This window comes from Mustelus asterias, chromosome 26 (genome assembly GCF_964213995.1).
Source record: "Mustelus asterias chromosome 26, sMusAst1.hap1.1, whole genome shotgun sequence".
NCBI lineage: Eukaryota > Metazoa > Chordata > Chondrichthyes > Carcharhiniformes > Triakidae > Mustelus > Mustelus asterias.
Window position 1 is genome coordinate 36,413,501 of NC_135826.1, and position 18,048 is coordinate 36,431,548.

An 18,048-nucleotide genomic window follows, 5' to 3' on the forward strand; every position below is an offset into this window, starting at 1 on the left:
AATGAGTTCATAGACGGTGTTCAAGACAATCTCTGAGAGAGTACATTCTAGAACCTAGCAGGGAGCAGGCTATTCTAGATCTGTTAATGAGCAAGGAGATAGGATTCATCAGTAACCTCAGGGGAAATGAGCAACTGGGTAACAGCGATCACAGTATGATAGAATTGGTTTGAATGGAAAGTAAAAGTGTTTTAAACCCGAATAAAGGTAATTATTAGGGAATGAAAGCAGAGAATGAATTAGGAAACTAGGTCAAAGGTAGGACAGTAGAGATGCAGTAACAGACTTTTAAGGAGAGATTTAATAACTCTCAGCAATTATCTCAGATGGGAAAGTTGAAGATTGTATCAAATTGAAAGAAACAGTCCACAAATCTGTAGAGATTATTGGTAGATCAGAAGATTGGCCATATTTTAATAACCAGCAAAGTAAAAATAAAGAGGAAGAACATTGAGTACGAGAGAAAGCTAGCTAGTAATGAGTTTCAACAAAAATTTAAACGGGAAAAGAGTATCTAAAACTAATGTCGTTCCTCTAAAGAGTGAGTTTGGGGAATTGATAATGGAACAAAGGAAATGGCAGAGGTGTTGACAGGCATTTTGTGTCTCTCTTCACTGTAGAAAACTTAGGAACTTCCCAAAGGTTCTTGAAAGTCAAGAAGTGATTGGCAGGGAAGAGCAGAAAACAATCATCACCAGGCAAAAGGTGTTGGCAAACAATTAGATCTAAAGACCGACAAGTCTTGTAAGACCGATAGGAGAGGCTGGATAGACTGGGACTTTTTCCCTTGGAACGTAGGAGGCTTAGGGGTTATCTTATAAGGTCTACAAAATAATGAGGGGCACAGATCAGCTAGATAGTCAACATCTTCTCCCAAAGGTAGAGGAGTCTAAAGCTAGAGGACATAGGATTAAGGTGAGAGGGGAGAGATACAAAAGGGTCCAGGGGGGCAGTTTTTTCACACAGAGGGTGGTGAGTGTCTGGAACAAACTACTAGAAGTAGTAGTGGAGGCAGGTACAATTTTGTCTTTTAAAAAGCATTTAGACAGAGATGGGTATAAAGGGATATGGGCCAAACGTGGGCAATTGGGACTAGCTTTGTGGTTAAAAAAAAGGGTGGCATGGACAAGTTGGGCCGAAGAGCCTGTTTCCAGGCTGCAAACCTCTATGACTCTATAAGTCCCCAGGACCAGAAGGTTTGCATCCTATGGTCTTAGAAGTGGCTATGGTGCATTTTCCATGTTCTTTGTACCCTTTCATCATGAATTATTCCAATATTGGAAATAGGATAAATTGCTGTTAACTGGGTGGGGCAGTTGGAAGTGAGGGGTCACATGATGAAACCTCCATGAATACATCCAACCAGAATGAGCAACAAACCATGAGCTTTGGTGTATTACTCAAGCTTGAGGTTGTGCCAAATGGAAAGTACCAACCAATATATGGTGACGAAATATGTGCTTACATTGGAAGAGGCACCATCTTTATAACAAGCATTTAAACAGGTGCAGCCAATTGAACATCCCAAAATAGTAGCCCTTCAAATATTTGCCACATTGCAATTGTTGCCATGTCAATCATTGAATTCAAAGAAATAACCTTATTTATCTAGCACCCTCTACTTCCTCAGGATATCTCTAAGCATTTCATAGCCAATTGAGGGATTGTTTTCTCGGCAAACGTTCTATCCAACTTTCTTATAAGGTCCCATATACAAATGATCAGTTAATCAATGTTTAGAGGGTTATGACACTGAGAGGACATGTCTGATGTTCTATGAGCGATGCCTCAGGATATTTGACATTTACTTGTGCTACCAGGTTGAGTGCAGTTGAAGGTCTCGTTCAAAAGGTGGATGAGAGTAGGGGATGTGATCTTGAACAAGTCTACTGCATCCATGTTTTGCAACATGAGACAGCATGAGAGGGCATTATGCCACACTGAGTGAAAGACAGTTCCTAAATGTCCGAGGATTAAGAGACGATCCCCACACTCCAAAGAGAGTGAGCAAAATACCAATATTGTAAGACCCTCGAAGCCCATTTTCCTGACCTGGCCCCCAGCATGAGGGGCATGAGCTGAAGATAAAGAGAGGACCCTCATGGGCCAGAGGATTGGAAGCAGCCCAGGGGTAGCTCTAAGAGACAGAAGGAAGCCAAAGTCTGTTTTCATTTTCTGTACTGTGTCTCCGCACACACCTCAACCAGGATGTGTCATTTCTGGGTGCCAGTCACACCACACACAAAAGGTCCCAAAGGCTGATGCCCAGATGTTTCCATAGAAACATGGAAACTAGAACTTCGGCTCTATGAACTTGCTCCGCCATTTATTTTGATCATGGCTGATCATCAAATTCAATATCCTGATTCCCCCCCCATATCTCTTGATCCCTTTAGCCCCAAGAGCTATATCTAATTTCTTCTTGAAGTCACAAAATGTTTTGGCCTCAACTACTTTCTGTGGTAGCGAATTCCACACATTCACCACCCTCTGGGTAAAGAAATTTCTCCTCACCTCAGTCCTAAAAGGTTTAGTCATAGAGTCATAAAGGTTTACAGCATGGAAACAGGCCCTTCAGCCCATCTTGTCCATACTGCCCTTTTTTTAAACCCCTAAGCTAGTCCCAATTGCCCGCATTTGGCCTTATCCCTCTCTACCCATCTTACCCATGTAACTGTCTAAACGCTTTTTGAAAGATAAAATTGTACCCGCCTCTACTACTACCTCTGGCAGTTTGTTCCAGACACTCACCACCCTCTGTGTGAAACAATTGCCCCTCTGGACCCTTTTGTATCTCTCCCCTCTCACCCTAAACCTATGCCCTCTAGTTTTAGACTCCCCTACCTTTGGGAAAAGATGTTGACTATCTAGCTGATCTATGCCCCTTGTTATTTTATAGACATCTATAAGATCACCCCTAAGCCTCCTACGCTCCAGGGAAGAAAGTCCGAGTCTATCCAGCCTCTCCTTATAACTCAAACTATCAAGTCCCGGTAGCATCCTAGTAAATCTTTTCTGCACTCTTTCTAGTTTAATAATATCCTTTCTGTAATAGAATGTGGAGGCCCCCTATCCTCAGACTATGACCTCTAGTTCTGGCCTCTTCCACCATTGGGACACGTCTCTCTGGTCTACCTCTGCGCTATTTTCCTGCCCCACCAAATGAAGCCTAGCCAAAGAGTGGGTTTGCATCTGGGACGCCCAAGAGCAATATTAGTGACCTGGGCTTGGAACTAACTGCATTCTTAGAGACTGGATTGGCACACATATATTGACTACGTTGCTCCAGTCCACTCTTTGGATGAACTTGGACCAGAAAAATTGTTCCCACCGCATTCTCAACTGCACAAAGATCATAAATCTCACCAGTCTTTTGCAACATATATATTATTTGCAATTTACTTTTCCTGTGATTCAATCTAAAGTCCCTTTAAGGTTTGGGGTTTCCTTACCTGTGTAGGGAAGTCGGTACCCTTCATAGCTCTATCTGTCTCCAGGTAGGTTAGGATTATCCCAAGCGATTTCTGGAGACAGTGCTCATCCTGGTTCGATATTTTTTCCGCTAAGGATGCCAGGGATAAGGTGATGTACATTTTCATTCTCGGAAAATGCTGAGCATAAGAAATCCCAGGTTAGTCAGCACAGAAAATTCAAAATGTTTGGAAAATATTCAAATGCACATGAATATAATTTGACCCTCGTCAATCTCCTAGCCTACTCAGCAAGCAAGGCAGGAATTATGGATTCAATTCCCATTATAGCAAGTTGTGGAGCTTCACTCAATAAATTTACTCACTTTGTTTCTGTGAACGTCTGAGTCAACAGAACATCCAACCAATTCATTCATGGCTTGCAGGGAAGGAAGGGGGACAACCATCCTTAACCCAGTCTGGGCTACATGTGACTCCAGACCCACATGATTTATTCTTAATGCCTTCTCCCACCTTCTCCGAGAAATTGGGCAATAAATGTGGCTTTAACATCTCAAGTAAAAAGATCCAGATTCCTTTGTGGTTGATTTGCCTCTTCCCTATTGTTTGACCCCCCCCCCCCCTTTATATGCAGTCATGTATCTCTGTTTCTACCTCAGTTCCAATCCAATGATGTACTTTGATCCCTGCACTACTCGTCGGTGAACCTTTGCCATGTCAGTGTAGTTCCCTTTTCGAATGCCCTTTGCTCCCTCCATTTTGGTTAATTTTCAATCCAGCTCAGCAGCTGGCCTCCTGTGCATTGTGAAGTGATTATTAACAGTCCCACAGTATTAAAGATCAGGCAGATCTATCTGCACAGAATCTCTGCAGTCAACAGGGTCATTGTTCCCTCAAGGATTTCCAGTAAACTGTCAGGCAAGGCCTCTCTCCTCAGATGACAAATGGAGATAGAAATACTGATCGGGGTTTCATATTTGTTGCTGTGTAGGATAGTAAGAAGTCTTTTGCTGTTGATTCTTTTAGTCAACCTTGTAGGTTGACTAATTGTCAAATCGCATGATGTGAATGAATGGGGTCTTTTAATTGTGTTTTAACACCTGTTCTACTTACCATATTACAGGCCACAATTAATCAGTAATCCCCAAATTACTGCGCACTGCTGTTCTTTATCTGTCCTCCAGCTCTCCCCAGTGACAGCCACCTTTATCACCTTTCAGCTAGCTGATCGACCATCTACACCTGTGCCAATTTACTAAATTTGGCAAAAGCTGGCAACTCCAAACAAACTTTAAATGTCATCCTTATGACACATGAAGACAAAAAGGTTACACTGTAGGTGTAATGGGACTCAGGTTTTTCAGCACTTAAACTGTGGGAGATGATGGCCTGGTGGTATTATCACTACACTATCAATCCAGAAACTCAGCTAATGTTCTGGGGAACCTGGGTTCCAATCCCACCATGCCAGATGGTGGAATTTGTATTCAATAAAAAAAAATCTGGAATTAAGAATCTACTGATGACCATGAAACCACTGTCAGAAAAATCCATCTGGTTCACTAGTGTCCTTTAGGGAAGGAAATCTGCTGTCCTTATCTAGTCTGGCCTACAGGTGACTCCAGCAATGTGGTTGACTCTCAACTGTCCTCAAGCAACTAGGGATGGGCAATAAATGCTGGCCAGCCAGCGACACCCATGTCCCACGAATGAATAAAAAAGAAGTATGACCAGCTTTATAAAGGAAAAGTGGTCCTATGTCTACAAAAGGGAGGTCTATAGCGGCAGCAAAGTGACTGCTGAAGGTAGATTTCTTATGTAAAGGAACCCCAACCCCATCTCAGAAAGTTTTGTTTTTCACATTTTCTTTACTTTTATTTTGAAATCTGCTATAATCCAATTCCAAAATAAAGACTACTAATTTACACTTGGACCTCTGTTTAAATTTGGCTTTGTGTGTGCTGAATCATTCTAGGGTTCAAAGTGGATTTAGCCTTTTCTGTTATAAAAGCAGGTAGAGAAATGTCATTGCCACCACCAGAAATGTTTTAGCTCCCTTTGCCCTTTAAACCTGCCACTTATGGCTTATTTTTCTGTCTGGTAAATATAAAATTACTAAATTCTGCAATCATTAAGGAAAATCACTAACACTGTTGAGAATACACTCGGACTGTGCATCAATAGGACGTATGTTTCGAGCCCAGAGTTTGCAATCAATGAAACTCTTGTTGGTTATTAGCGCTACTCTCATATTTCTCCATGGACATTAGTTGCTGTGGGACAGATAACCCAGGCACTCTCTCATGTTTTTGCCATAGTAACAAAGGGCCCTTAAATATGCACGTAGTAAGGAAAGAAAGACTTACATTTACATAAGACCTTTCATAATGACATGCCAAAGTGAAGTGTCAGCCTGGATTTTCTACTCAAGTCATTGGAGTGGGATTTGGACCCACAACTGCCAGACTCCGAGGCAAGAGTGCTACACACGGAGCCATGGCAGGCAACCACACAGGAGGCAACGCCTTGTGTTAATTGTATAAATTAAGCTTAAGTGTGGGAGACACTCATTGGATATTTAGTTGTGCACATCACGAGGCCCCGAGCACTGCGCTCACCTCTGAGCTCCCCTCCGCTCGTCAGGTGCACGCCTTCTGAGACTAGTCGTGCATCGTGTCGTTCTCACATCACGCCTCCACGGGCGCAATTTTTGAGGTGAGGGTATGATGCCGGGGTACGGACTCGATAATGAGATGCAAATGTATTACACTGAGGTTCTTGACGTTGAATGATGGGAAACGCGGCCTGTCACTAACGCGGGGAAGTGGATGGTCACTTCCTGCTTTTACGCCGATGTGAACCGCGACTTTGGCGATATTTTCCGCTCTCGTCGCCAAACCTGACGGGGGTGGGAGCAGAAAATCCAGGCCTGGGTCTCGTTCACCAACTTGCTCTAAGAAATTTAACAGCTTGCTTGGGAAAATTAAATCTGGAAACGAGGAAGACTTTGGCACTGCTGCAACTCACCACCCTGTAGCTCTGCCTCATGAGCAGGTAGAGGGAGGCAGAGGCCTGGAGCCGAGTGCTCTCAAAACGACTCATACATCTCTGTAGCAGCAGCAAGCACAGGTCCGTGCAGTGCTCCGAGTCCTCATCAAACAGCACATCCAGAAACTGCAGCAGAGACACAGTGACAGCTAGTTAGCTCTGCAAGGGGAAATGCTCAAATATTCAGCATCAGTCTGATCAGTGCAACTTGTGCTAACAGAGGCGGAATATTACCGTCCCGCTCACCACGGGAATCATAGCGGGCGGGACGTGGACCATGCAAAGATCCGTTGACTTCGGGCGGGATTTTCTGGCTTTGGGGCGAGCGCGGCCGGAAAACCCCGTCCTGGGACTGGAATGAGTCTTTAAATATCCAGACACACACACACACACACACACACTTAACTAATTTATCTGTTAATTTGCTGATGACTAAATTGCAGGACTGAGACTGTTCCTCCAATGCCAATTTGTCCTTTCCCGTACCTAATTTACTTCCACAATCTCATTTCTCAGCACCTGGATTACCCCAGGGAGCAATGAGATTGTGAGTAAATTAGTTATGGAAAAGGACAAAGGCCAGATGGCACTGAAGGGGGAATTTGAGATTTTGCCCTCTTTATGGTTTCTCTGAAATACCATGTGTACATTCCTGCCTCTTACAGAAAGGGTGTTTAAGGTCTCTTCCTGTTCTAGATGCCAAGATGTGGAGATGCCGGCGTTGGACTGGGGTGAACACAGTAAGAGTTTTAACAACATCAGGTTAAAGTCCAACAGGTTAATTTGGTAGCAAATACCATTAGCTGCTCCTTTGTCAGATTTCCACTCCATCTGACGAAGGAGCAGCGCTCTGAAAGCTAATGGTGTTTGCTACCAAATAAACCTGTTGGACCTTAAACTGGTGTTGTTAAAACTCTTACTAGATGCCAAGTATAGCTTCAGTCTGTGTGCTGATTTGGTAGCATGAGGTCAGTTGGCAGTGGAATGTTATAACCTACAGCAAGGATCCATGATCTATTTTGTTTGGATTTCAATCCCACCTGTGTTGTGCTTGAAACATGTCCTGATACATCCCTCAACAACCCAATAAACAGTTTCAACAGCAATCCCCCTTCCAATTCTCCCTCAATCTTCTCTTCATGCCCCTTGCCCAGTGCTGCAAGACAATTCAAGGGGGTTGCCGGTCATCCAGGAATAAATCACTGATTCTTCCTCTGTGAACAGCAGCCTCTTTGTATCCCATTCATTTAACCCTCAAGTTCAATAACTCATTCACAAAGCTCTTACCCCATTCACAAAATATCTGGTTACCTTGGCAACGACGGCTCGCTGTGTGTTGAAGCAGTTCTGCAGGTATAGAGTGCTCTGGTTACAGCACAGGCTGTGAATCAGGACCTTGAGGACCGCTGCGACCACAGGTTTAAACTCAGGCATCGAGCTGCACTGCTGAAAGGCAAGAAAGGCTATTAACTATTCGGCCTTAATAGAATGAGCAGGGAATGGTGTGGTCCATTGACTCCTGTGGGCGGTACAGTGGCACAGTGGTTAGCACCGCTGCCTCACAGTGCCAAGGGCCTGGGTTCAATTCCCAGCTTGGGCCATTGTCTGTGCGGAGTCTGCACGTTCTCCCCGTGTCTGCGTGGATTTCTGCCGGGTGTTCCGGTTTCTTCCCACAGTCTGAAAGATGTGCTGGTTAGGCGCATTGACGATGCTAAATTCTCCCTCCGTGTACCCAAACAAGAGCTGGAGTGTGGCAACTAGGGGATTTTCACAGTAACTTCATTGCAGTGTCAATGTAAGCCTACTTGCGACAATAATAAATAAACTTTAAACTTTTCCTCTCCTAACCCAGGAATGAGAGGAGTTAGGGTCTGACTACACAAAGAATAATTATTCCGAGAAAAGTGTTTATATAAATGCAGCATGGAGACAACTTGATAGACAAAGCGTGATGGATTTTATCTTAATCCTCAGTTATGTTATAGCTGTAGTGGACAGTATTCGTTAATACATCAATGCAAGAGTTAATATGACCAGTAGGGTGGAGGGAGGGAAATATTAAACCTCTTTCTGGGTGACAGTGACTGGGAAACTGGGTAATTAATGAAGCAAAACTTACGAAAGCAAGTGAGATCTGGCAGCCAACCCAGAAGCTCAAACAGTTGTGTTTATGGAGAGAATTAATTGAGTGTCTTTTGATTACATTTTGCAATGATGGATTTGGAAGGTTTGATTTTGCAACGATCAAGGATAAAAAGGCCTTTCCATGGAAAAACTCTCAGCATTCCAGTTCCGCCCGCCATGGGAATCGTCGCGGGTGGGATAGACAATTTGACGGATTGTTTCAAGGCCCATTGACCTCAGTGGGATTTTCCAATCTCGGGGCGGCTGCAACCAGAAAATCCCCTTCCAGAAGCATAAACTCAGAAGAACAACCCCTCTGAAGATCTAAGTCCCTGAGAGTGAACATGTGACGATGATTTTTTACAGCGTTAACTGTATTGGACTGTATTTGTTGATTGTTAAGAAGGGGCTGAGGGGTGGCAGTGTGTGGGGGTGAGGTGTGGGTTGGGGTGAGGGTGAAGTGAGGGTGAAGTGGGGGTGGGGTGAGACAGGGGTTGGAATTGAGGCGGGACAGTGAGGCAGTGTGTGGGGGTGAGGCATGGTGTAGGGGTGCAGAGTGGTGGGGGTGAGGCGTAATGGGCGGGGTGAGGCAGTGTATGGGGGTGAGGCAAGCAATAGGGGTGAATTATGGGTTGGGGTGAGTTGGGGGTGAGGTGGGGGTCAGCGTGAGGCAGGGATTAGAGTTGAGGCATGGGGGTGAGGCAGTGTGTGGGGGTGAGGCAAGGAGTAGAGGTGAATTATGGGTTGGGGTGAGTTGGGGGTGACTTGGGGGTGAGTGAGAGACAGGGGTTGAGGTTGAGGCGGGGGTGTGAGGCGGTGTGCGTGAGGATGAGGTAGTGTGTGTGTGGGGATGAGGCAGTGTGTGTGGGGGTGAGGTGGGGGTGGGCATGAGATAGGGGTTGGGGTTGAGGCGGTAGGGTGAGATGGTGTGTGTGGGGGTGAGGCAGGGTGGGGTTGAGGCAGCGGGTGGGGGGTTAAAAGAGGATTACTGCACCTCATACCTGAATCACCAGTTCCAGGGTGTCCAGTACAATCAGATTAGTCTCCATGGTCAAGTTCCCACCAATCAAGGCTTCTTGTTGAAGCTCCAACTTTGACCTGAGGTAACAGAAAGAAAAAAATTAATTGGGTTAGCATCAGAGCTGGAAAGACGTGTGTAAAACCCAGAAGCAGGAATATCGAAACAAACGGAAAGAGGCCACTGCTCCCAGATCCAATGTGCTGGAAGTATGGTATCTCATGGCATTTTCCACAACCTTCACAGACATTTACCCAACTCTTTCCAGAATTTGCTGGTACAAACTATCACCGTGGGCAGTTCATTTCACACATTCACCATCCTCTCTGTGTAATCACAATAAAATGGCTTCTCATTCTCCGGCCTTTTGGCTTGTGACCAAGCTCTCCTGTGGAAATGAGTGGGTGGCATGATGGCGCTGCTGCCTCACAGCGCCAGGGACCCGGGTTGGGCCACTGTCTGTGTGGAGTTTGCATGTTCTCCCCGTGTCTGCATGGATTTCCTCTGGGTGCTCCGGTTTCCTCCCACACTCCAAAGATGTGCGTGTTAGGTGGATTGGCCATGCTAAATTGCCCGACAGTATCAGGAGGATTAGCAAGGTAAATATGTGGGGTTACGGGGATAGGGCCTGGGTGGGATTGTGGTCGGTGCAGACTCGATGGGCCAAATGGCCTCTTTCTGCACTGTGTAGGGTTCTATGATTCTATGAGTGAGCGGGATGTGAGGAAGGTGCCCAGAGTATGCCAGCTAGTGGGAGCATTCCACTGCTGCTGGTGGGAGATTCCCAATTAAGTCAGCGGTGGGAATGAGCTGACACAAGGAACCCACCCCGTTCGCTAATTACACTCATTAGTGAGGCACTCAAAGGTCATTAACTTCGAGGCCACTGAGATTTACCGGTGGTTCAGGGATTCTCCCGAACTTGCATGGGTTTTCCATGTATCCTGAAAGCCATCCAGCAAAGCCTGGCAGATTTGACTGTGGCCTCCCATAGCCCGGGTCCCTCTTTCAAAGACACATTGCCCGATTGAAGGTCTCGACACGGGGGTGGGGTGTGTTGCCTGCAGGGAACCACCCTCCTGTCCTTGCACCTAACCCCCTCTCTCCCCCCCCCCCCCCCCCCCCCGCCCACCTCCCAGTGACCCCAAACCCACCCACTCCCCTCTCTCTAGGGATGCCACAATGATCTCTGGTGAAGACCTTGCTGTATTAATGGTAGCAGCCACTGCTCACAACTCCTGATTGGCAGCAGCATCAGTGGGCAGGATTGCTATCATTGTGGGCCTAAGTCCCAGGGAAGGCCCAGTGCTGGCCAGTTAAGTGCTTGAGAGGCACTTCATTCAAGTCAAGTCCCCCCCACTAAAGGGACACAATTTGCCACCACTTCTCCAACCCGCGGGCAGGGACTCAGGATTAAATTTCATTTGAATACATTTCGGAATGCTTCAATAAATACACAAAGTCCTTTCTCTCATATTCTTCACCGGGGAAGAAACAGCGAGGCTGTCCCTGGGCACTGACGTGAGGAAACCTTTGCAATAATGTGTGGCAATTGGTGAGAAAAAGAAACTTTGCCCTGGGACAGAGAGGTATACAAGCCATTAGCAGCACTTCAGTCTAGCTGAAGCTCTTCCGTCACCTCAGGAACATGGGAAAAGAAAGCAGCAGTCTGTTTCGTGAATATCTGAGCCACACAGGAAAGACTAGTTTTCAGGACAGGTCAGTGCTGAGGAGAGTGGTTAAAATTCACCTCAATATCTCTGTGATAACCCCTAAGACTTGCATGGGGAATCACTGATTGACCTCCTTGTAGGACTTGTTGAGTATGAGCTCCATGGGGATTAGTAATTTTTAAAAATTTGTTCGTGGGACATGGGCGTCGCTGGCTGGCCAGCATTTATTGCCCATCCCTAGTTGCCCCTTGAGAAGGTGGTGGTGAGCCGCCTTCTTGAATCGCTGCAGTCCATGTGCTGTGGGTTGACCCACAATGCCGTCAGGGAGGGAATTCCAGGATTTTGACCCAGCGACTGTGAAGGAACGGCGATATATTTCCAAGTCAGGATGGTGAGCGGCTTGGAGGGGAACTTGCAGGTGGTGGTGTTCCCATTTATCTGCTGCCCTCGTCCTTCCAGATGGAAGTGGTCGTGAGTTTAGAAGGTGCTGTCTAAGGATCTTTGGTGAATTTCTGCAGTGCATCTTGTAGGTAATACACACTGCTGCTACTGAACATTGGTGGTAGAGGGATTGAATGTTAGTAGATGTGGTGCCAATCAAGCGGGCTGCTTTATCCTGGATGACGTCAAGCTGCTTGAGTGTTGTTGGAGCCGCACCCATCCAGGCAAGTGGGGAGTCTTCCATCACACTCCTGACTTGTGCCTTGCAGATGGTGGACAGGCTCTGGGGAGTCAGGAGGTGAGTTACTCGTCAGATAGAGCTGGTATACCAAACCCTGTATAAAGCAGGCCACTGAGCGGGCCCAGTGTTGCATTGTCCTGGTTGGGACCTGTTTGCGTTCACCACAGGCTTGTGGTTTTGCTTTACTTTGTTTTGTGCAATGAAGCACTGTTTCTTTACAACTGACTCCTGGAGTTATTTTAATCTCCTAGGTTGGGAAGGAGACTATCAGACAGAAATCCTACTTCCATTTGCTGTCCAAAGGTTATCAAGGCCTTGTCTCTCCCCATCTCTGTAACCTCCTTCAGCCCTCTGAAATCTCTATACGTCTCCAACTCGTGCACCCCCTTCCCCCATTTCTCTAATATTGGTGCTTTTCTCTTCAAACACTTAGGTCCTAAACTCTGGAATTTCCTCACCAAGCCTCTCTGTCTTCTCCTTAAACCTCTCCTGTGAGTAAGCTTATATGACTTGGTGTCAAATTATTTTTCTAATAACATTCCAGTGAAAGGCTTTGGGAAGTTTCACTACGTTAACTGCAAATTGTTGTTGTTGAAAAGAGTGGGTGTGAGTATGGAACAGATCAGCACAACGGCTATCAACCCTCTAAGCTTATCCCGGAATGAAAGGGTTGATTTCCTGGACAATTCTGGGAATAATCCAGGAAAAATATGGTAGAGGCTTTTTTAAAAGAAGTATCCATTTTTCCTTGAACATTTCCATTTATTGTGATATCGGAGAGTGGGGAGAACGGCTGTTTGACTCAGTGATGTAGCTGGAAGCAGATCATATAATAAATTCTTCAGGGGCACGTCCCACCAGCCCCTCCGCATCACAGCTAAAGTCTCATAGGTGAGGGAAGGACACTTGTGAAGGGCACATGATGCCTGTCCCATTCCCCAGAATGAGTCAGCGGCTCTGAAGAGGGGAATGAGAGAAAAAATGGAGCAAGAGAAAGAGAAACCCACGGCACCAGAGGGAAAGTGCTGATCAGCCCGGTGCAGCCATCGCGTTTACATGGAGTAACCGTACACCGATGCACGTGGTCGGTAAAGTAAGGCCTTTAATGAGCTCAGATCCTGTGCTAATCACAGCTCCAGGAATAGCTCACATCGGGAAAGTGACAGGAACTGGAATCAGCAGAAGTGGGGAGCTGGCAAAGGAACAAAGCATGCTCGTATTCACAGAGACACTCATAGAATCCCTACAGTACAGAAGGAGGCCATTCGGCTTATTGAGTCTGTACCCGACCACAATCCCACCCAGGCCTTATCCCCATAACCTCATGCATTTACCCTGCTAATCCCCCTGACACTAGGGTCAATTTAGCATGGCCAATCAACCTAACACACACATCTTTGGATTGTGGGAGGAAACCGGGGCACGCAGACACAGGGAGAATGTGCAAATTCCACATAGGCAGTTATCCGAGGCCAGAATTGAACCTGGGTCCCTGGTGCTGTGAGGCAGCAGTGCTAACCACTGTGCCGCCCACTCTTTCACACAGTCACGAAGACATGTATGGAATAGTAGTTTAATATCTCATCTGCTGGTTCCACATACTAAACTTTTCACTGAAACACAAATACACTGACTTAAAATGGCAGCCATTTTGTATCCGTGTAGCCACATTCCATTTTATGGAAATGGAGGGTCTATGGATGCCTCAAGAGCCAAGGAACTCCCTGGAGGTATGTGAAACTTCTTTCCTACCTTTTCTAAATGCAGGAATGAACCATGCCAAGAGTTAATTGCTGGAACATTAAAAATTAATCACCTCAGCTATTACAATGGCTTGGAGGAGTTGTCATGATGTGGAGATGCTGGCGTTGGACTGGGGTGAACACAGTAAGAAGTCTCACAACACCAGGTTAAAGTCCAACAGGTTTATTTGGTAGCAAATACCATCAGCTGTCGGAGCGCTGCCCCTTCGTCAGATGTCTCTCTCTCTCTCTCTACAATAGTCCATCTTAACTTTGAACCCTGTTCTGCTGTATTAAAAGTGTGTCTACATCCCTGCAGCAGTCACTGTCTACTGAAAGCCATTGGGCTGGGTTCCAGGAGATAAGGGACACACCAGCCACAACTTCAAACCAAATGTCTCAGCTGAGGAACCAACGCCCCCCGATACAATCAGTAAATCTTTATTGACTCATTTTCTTGTTAATCTGCACTTTAACTTGGTCAAGATTAACATTGAGATACACTGTTGTATATTTCTGCATGTTTGGGATTTGTATGTGTGTTTGTGCACATTAGTGGAAAGTAGATTGTATTTGTATAATTTTGCACATTTTTACTATCTTTGCCTAGGCGGGGTTCAGCACAATAAAACTCACAAATACCGGTCTGGCTTAATTCTGACACTGCACACAGTGAGGTACATACTGAATTGGCAATACAGCATCCTTTTAAAGTTCACAACCTCCGCTGTAACCAAACGAGGAATAAAGAGGTAAATTGGTCTATCCCTGCTCAATTAGTCACATCATGTTCAGACACTCTTACACACACGCTCACAATCATACAATTATATTCTCTTGTTCTAAGGGTGGCACCGTGGCACAGTGGTTAGCACTGCTGCCTCACAGCGCCAGGGACCCGGGTTCAATTCTGGCCCTGGGTCACTGTCTGTGTAGGGGTTTGCACGCTCTCCCTGTGTCTATGTGGGTTTCCTTCTGGTGCTCCGGTTTCCTCCCACAGTCTGTAAGACGTGCTGGTTAGCTACATTAGCGATGCTAAATTCTCTCTCAGTGTACCTGAACAGGCGCCGGAGTGTGACGACTAGGGGATTTTCACAGTAACTTCATTCAGTGTTAACGTAAGCCGACTTGTAACACTAATAAATAAACTTGAAAAAAACTTAAGATGAATATACTCTCACAAGCACCTAAATGCACAAATATCGACAAATAAAATCACACTGTGGAACGATAAAGCAAAATGGGTCACAACAAACAGTTCATCAAAACATCAAGGGTAAAACAAGCTGTGAATTTGTTTTTGCCTATTTTGTGCTACCATTCAGGAAGTTTGCTCACACTCATACACACTCGCTCACACAAATACACACACTCATACACACTCTCACACACATACTCATACATACACACATTCATATACACACACACTCACACATACACACACACACACTCACACATACACACACTCACACATACACACTCACACAAATATTACATTGTGAATCGAGGCAGAAAATGGCGCTCTCTTACTTGTTTTTATCGACAGACTGACGCCACTGTGTCAGGTCCTTCCGCCAGCGTAACTTCTCCTGCAGGCCCACACTCACTCCAGGGAACAGTCTGTCAATTCCTGAACACAAAAAAAATACAGGTGAGACTTAGAGAAGGGGCAGGAAGGAACAAAATGCTCAGTCGGGATGAGGTTTTCAGACATTAGTGAAGTCCTGTCTGGAATATTGGCTGCAGATTTACACACTCGGGGGTAGATTTTTGCATTCAGGCAGCCAGCCAGCCACCTGCCTCAGCAACGAAGAGGCCCCATGATTTTGAGGCCTGGCCCTCACTTAAATCCTGGCGACCGGCCGGTGTCAAACCAATGACCTGAAGGCAGCACGCTGATATTGAATAAAACAACTTGCATTTATGTATCTCTCTAATGTAGCTGAATGTCTCCAAGTGTTTCACAAGGGTTCATCAGTGACGCTGAGACACCTGAAGCAATATCAAGATAGGTGTCAAAAAAATTGATCAAAGGTGTAGCTTTTTAAAGATGTCTTTAAAGAGTCGGGGAGAGGGATCTAGGGGGAAATTCCACTGCTTAGGATGAAGGCATGGTTACCCATGGTGGAGTGAGGAAAACTGGGAACTCGAATGCCAGCTGCCTGGGTCACTGCCGGCACCTGTAAGTAGGTTATGGAGGGTGGGGAGGAGTGGCAGTGGGTGAGGTCAAGGGGATGAGCTCAGACTGGCAGCGGCCTGTGTGGCCTATTGGTCGGCTCCAGAGGCTGGGCCTCACAAACGGAATATGAGGCATACCTTCCCATTGACGTTCTGTGGCACTGCCAAATGATGCCGGTTTGTATTTGAAATGGGTTTCCTCCCCGATTCAGTCACTCCATGCTCAGCTCTGGGCATAGCTCAGCATTTCCGTGACCACTGTGGTGGTGGCATTTGTACCCGCTGAATGGAGAACATTCAATACACCCACCCCCACACATCCACTTTTTCAATGAACCTGGTTCAGGGAAGAGCAAGGAATTAAACTAGGCAATGAAATTTGAAGAAATGCACTTGTTTTAAAAATTAAGAAGAGGGGGGAGGGTCACTTGAATCAGACTGTGGGGTGTTGAACAATTCATGTTGGAGATCGGTCCTCTCTCACCTGGATATTCCCGACGTTTCATCATTTCCCTTCGGGCTCCTGTGGTTCCAAAGATGGTTTCCTCCAGCCTCACCTTCATGTCCCTGGACTTCCTATAAACATAGCTGCTGATCTGCTCTGTGGATGGCTGGCCCTGCGGATGAACGTATTGTCTCATTCTCTCCAATAACGAGGCCAGTTCCTCTCTCAGACACAACACAAGCGGCAACATGAGTAGTAACAATGGGAGGGAAGACCCTGTCAGCCCATTGTGTCTGGTCCTCCTGCAGACTCTATTCACTCTGTTCTAACATGGACTCCACCAGGGCAGCCTCTAGTCTCCACCAGGCAGAGAATCGCGAGGTGCTCCAGTGGGACGGTTTGTCCATAGGCCAACAGGCGATGCCACGTAGCACTCTCAATGTCTGCAAATCAATGAAAAGATCATTCACAGCATCTTAATCACAGCCTGCAACAGGCCTCATCCACTGCTGCCCGGGCTGGGGAGGAAGACAGGAGCAGCACTGGGCAGTGTTGGGAGGCCTCTCAGTCAGGGTCTCAATCTGTCACTGAAGGAAGGTGGAGGAAAGAGTGCAACAAAAGTTGGTTTGGGTGGTGCTGGTCGTGCTAATTTTGCCTCAGCGAGAGGGAAATCTGCATTGGGTCAAGCCCTAAATTCTTCTCCAGGGATCAGAAGGAGAGAGAGGTTTTATTCTCACTCGGGGCAGGGAATACTGCGGCAGTTAGGCTTTTCACTCAGGGCGAGGATGGTGTTGCGTTAATTCTGCCTGAGGGTATCATTCATTTCACATTAATAAACTGCTTCCAGTGCAGTTTTTTGCCAGTATTAAGATGAGTGGCCAGGTTCAGAAGGTTCCCCAGTGTAATTAGACAGGGTAGATTCAGAAAGGATGTTCCCAATGGTGGGGAAGTCCAGAACTAGGGGCCATAGTTTGTGGATAACGATAAACCTTTTAGAACTGAGGTGAGGAGAAATTTCTGCACCCAGAGGGCGGTGAATGTGTTAAATTCACTACCACAGAAAGTAGTTGAGGCCAAAATATTGTGTAATTTCAAGAAGAAACCGGGTATAGCTCTTGGGGCTAAAGGGATAAAGGGACATGGGGGGAAGGCGGGAATCAGGACATTGATTTTAATGATCAGCCATGATCAAAATGAATGGCGGAGCAAGCTTGAAGGGCTGAATGGCCTATCCTGCTTCTAGTTTCTGTGTTTCTATAATCTGATAAGCAGGGATTTAGCAGGGATTTATAGGTTTAAGGTGAGAGGGGAGAGATACAAAAGTGTCCAGAGGGGCAATTTTTTCGCACAGAGGGTGGTGAGTGTCTGGAACAAGCTGCCAGAGGTAGTAGTAGAGGCGGGTACAATTTTGTCTTTTAAAAAGCGTTTAGACAGTTACATGGGTAAGATGGGTATAGAGGGATATGGGCCAAATGTGGGCAATTGGGACTAGTTTAGGGGTTTAAAAAAAAAGGGCAGCATGGACAAGTTAGGCCGAAGGGCCTGTTTCCATGCTGTAAACCTCTATGACTTTCACATCTTCACTCCCCACTTTCTGACAGGTCCATATTTCCCTGTGAGCTCAAACACAATGTATTCCACACCAAGTTGCTGAATTTGACCCTGATGTGTTCCTCAGTCGGTGAGGGATCAGATTTAACTCTGGTT

At 46.1% G+C, this 18,048-nt stretch overlaps 1 protein-coding gene across 2 annotated transcripts in view; it reads right to left on the bottom strand.

Annotated features, from left to right (window-relative positions):
- Nucleotides 1–18,048, bottom strand: part of LOC144479574 (dedicator of cytokinesis protein 8-like) — a 234,765-nt gene that overhangs the window by 38,474 nt on the left and 178,243 nt on the right. The window contains exons 31-36 of one of the 2 annotated variants that reach the window (XM_078198454.1): nt 16,381–16,513; nt 15,249–15,348; nt 9,605–9,701; nt 7,791–7,922; nt 6,459–6,605; nt 3,453–3,611 (exon numbers count right to left, since the gene is read on the bottom strand). In XM_078198454.1, the coding sequence (XP_078054580.1) occupies nt 3,453–3,611; nt 6,459–6,605; nt 7,791–7,922; nt 9,605–9,701; nt 15,249–15,348; nt 16,381–16,513 (768 nt within the window). Of the gene's footprint in view, nt 1–3,452; nt 3,612–6,458; nt 6,606–7,790; nt 7,926–9,604; nt 9,702–15,248; nt 15,349–16,380; nt 16,514–18,048 lie in introns of both variants that reach the window. The other variant, XM_078198453.1, reaches the window with a different exon arrangement.